The sequence below is a fragment of the Pyrus communis genome, chromosome 15, assembly GCF_041283825.1.
Source record: "Pyrus communis isolate YQ-2024b chromosome 15, ASM4128382v1, whole genome shotgun sequence".
Lineage (NCBI taxonomy): Eukaryota > Viridiplantae > Streptophyta > Magnoliopsida > Rosales > Rosaceae > Pyrus > Pyrus communis.
In genome coordinates, this window is record NC_142579.1 from 42221963 (window position 1) to 42224340 (window position 2378).

Genomic DNA, 2378 nt, shown 5'->3' on the forward strand with positions numbered 1-2378 from the left:
TCTCCCCTCCTCCTCTGCCTGACTGCCTCCCTCTCTGCCCCGCGCTTCATCCTGTCTCTCTGTAACTCCCTCTCTCCCGGTCACACCCATCATCGCCGACAACCTCTCTCTCGACCGATTTTCTTCACAGCGGCGAAGACACCAAGCAGGTGAGTTAGTTTCCTATTCTAATTTGAATTTTATCGGATTTTTATTTCCTACCTGAAAATGATTTCCTACTTGTATTAGGCTTCGGAATCGGTGTATATAAGTAGGAGATATTCGGTGTTGGATTGCGTATTAGAATTTTAGAATTTTTAATTGCAGTTGGTCGTCCGATTCCTGCGGCCATGGGATCTTCTGCTTCTGAATCTGATGAGCAGTTGTCATCAAAATTCCTCATCAATGATCTGCCTGATGGCGTATTGGTCGAAATCCTTTGCCGACTTCCATACAAATACGCTCGTCTAAATAAGCGTGTGTGCAAGCGGTGGTTGGCTCTCATCTCTGATTCTTATTTTGCTGGCCGCTTTCTTTGCATGCAAATTGATAAGAACAAACCCATTACGCTGCTGCGTACTCTCTTGTTCTCGACCCCTACCGCTAAACCTTCCCCTGCCGGTTTCACCTATCGTCTTGCCGTCTCCGATGCTCTGCTTTGGAAAACAAGCATTATAGCTCTTCACTTCATCCCGCCGTTTGAAGACGTAAAAGAAAAGCTAGTGGTGGCCATGTATAATGACTTGGTTTTGTGCTGCCTGACCAAGGATGATCCACATAAATACTACATATGCAATCCAAACTCCATGCAATGTCTTGCTCTTCCTCCCGCCCCTCCACGCCACAAGATCGCACAAGTGGGATTCATCTGCCAATCCTACTATGCCAGCCAAGAACAAGTTAGCGGTGGCGGTACTAGTACTAGTATAACCATCAATGACGAGTATCGGTGCAGGGTTGTACGAATTATTCAACTTGGAGACAATTTATCTCAATTCAAGGTGGACATATTCTCTTCAGAAACTGGTGAATGGAGAGAATCAGTTGTATCATGTCCACAACAAAGTATTAGTTTTGGTTTCACTTTCAACCGTCCAGGCATTGCTTACAACGGCATGTTGTATTGGCCGAGTTACGGTGGCGTTATCGGGTTTGATCCGTTTGCACCCAACAGCAGTAACTATGGGTGTAGCTTCATTCAGTTTGATGAGCCTTTGGACCATACAACAACGGTTGCGTGTCTAGGGGTTTGCCGAGGGCGCCTGCGGATGTTCCAATTGCAGACGTGGATGCCACCGGAAACAGTTCGTAATCCCCATCATGACGGTCGCCCTCTCATTGTATGTGTTTCGGAGTTGAAAGAAGATGAGGCAGCTGGAGGAGGAAGAGTTAAATGGTGTTTGATACACAAGGCTTCCTTGGACGAAATGGATGTGGGGAAATATGATTTCATCAACGATTGTATAAGGTTGCGCTACAAGATTCGGGTGCTAGCAGTGGACCCGAATGCTGGTGATATTTTATACTTGGAGATGGGTGGATACATAATCAAGTGCAACATTCAAGCAAGAACATTAGAGAAATCTGAAAATCAAATGCATGCTCGTACCACACGTGATTTTTGGCCTTGGAAAGACGTCTGGACATATGTGATTCCATGTTGGCCAACGCCATTACCTAGAGTTGGACTGCCGCCGCTGTCAGAAAAAGAAGAAGGGAGGAAAAATAGACTGCCATAGTTTCCTAGCTAATTTATTTTGATAACTGTATTTTCTGCCAAGTGATTTTGATTTGGTCTTTTCAATTTTTCGGTCACATCATCACGTATTAAACTAAACTGTTTTTGTTGGATTGTGTTGGAATGATTTGTTTGTCTACTTGTGCTATTTTGTTAAACATGTTTTGGCCATTCTCGTTCGTAGGGATTCGATGAACACTAAGATTATGCTTATTTCAACATCTTGTAAGTGTAAAGTTGAAAACCCGGGTCAACAATCTCTTTCAGTTTTTGATCCATTCTAATCATAAGTTTTTGATCCTACTACGAATAAAGATTTGTATGACACGAGTACATCATAATTATAATGTTTAAATAACATAATGTCATGTGTAAATTTCTCTCTGCAAAATAATGTATCGATAGCACCAATATTGTATTAAACGGTGTACTGTATTACGGAAGCTGCTCTAGTGTATTTGGTTTCTGACCCTCATTTCACTTAATTCCATTACTAAAATATCAATGCTTTACTGAGTTCATATCTATGATATAGCAAGCTAATTTTCAAAGGGAGCAGAATACTCTCTTCCTTTTTCTTTTGTTTTCTGTGTGTGAGAGAGAGAGGACTCAGTGGAGTATGCAAAGTATACCAATAACTGCAAACCACTGCAGCAAACAC

The 2378-nt window shown here is 42.3% G+C and overlaps 1 protein-coding gene across 2 annotated transcripts; it reads left to right on the top strand.

The window, feature by feature from the left end:
- LOC148691033 (putative F-box protein At3g28280) lies at positions 1–1844 on the top strand. Of its 2 annotated transcripts, none has more exons than XM_088685532.1 (2): positions 1–149; positions 229–1844. In XM_088685532.1, the coding sequence occupies exon 2, from the start codon at positions 330–332 to the stop codon at positions 1716–1718; it is 1389 nt and encodes a 462-aa protein (XP_088541658.1). In that variant the 5' UTR covers positions 1–149; positions 229–329; the 3' UTR covers positions 1719–1844. The 2 variants fall into 2 exon arrangements, with proteins under 2 accessions (XP_088541658.1, XP_088541659.1); XM_088685533.1 differs by having other exon boundaries at positions 307–1844.
- Positions 1845–2378: the final 534 nt, after the last annotated feature.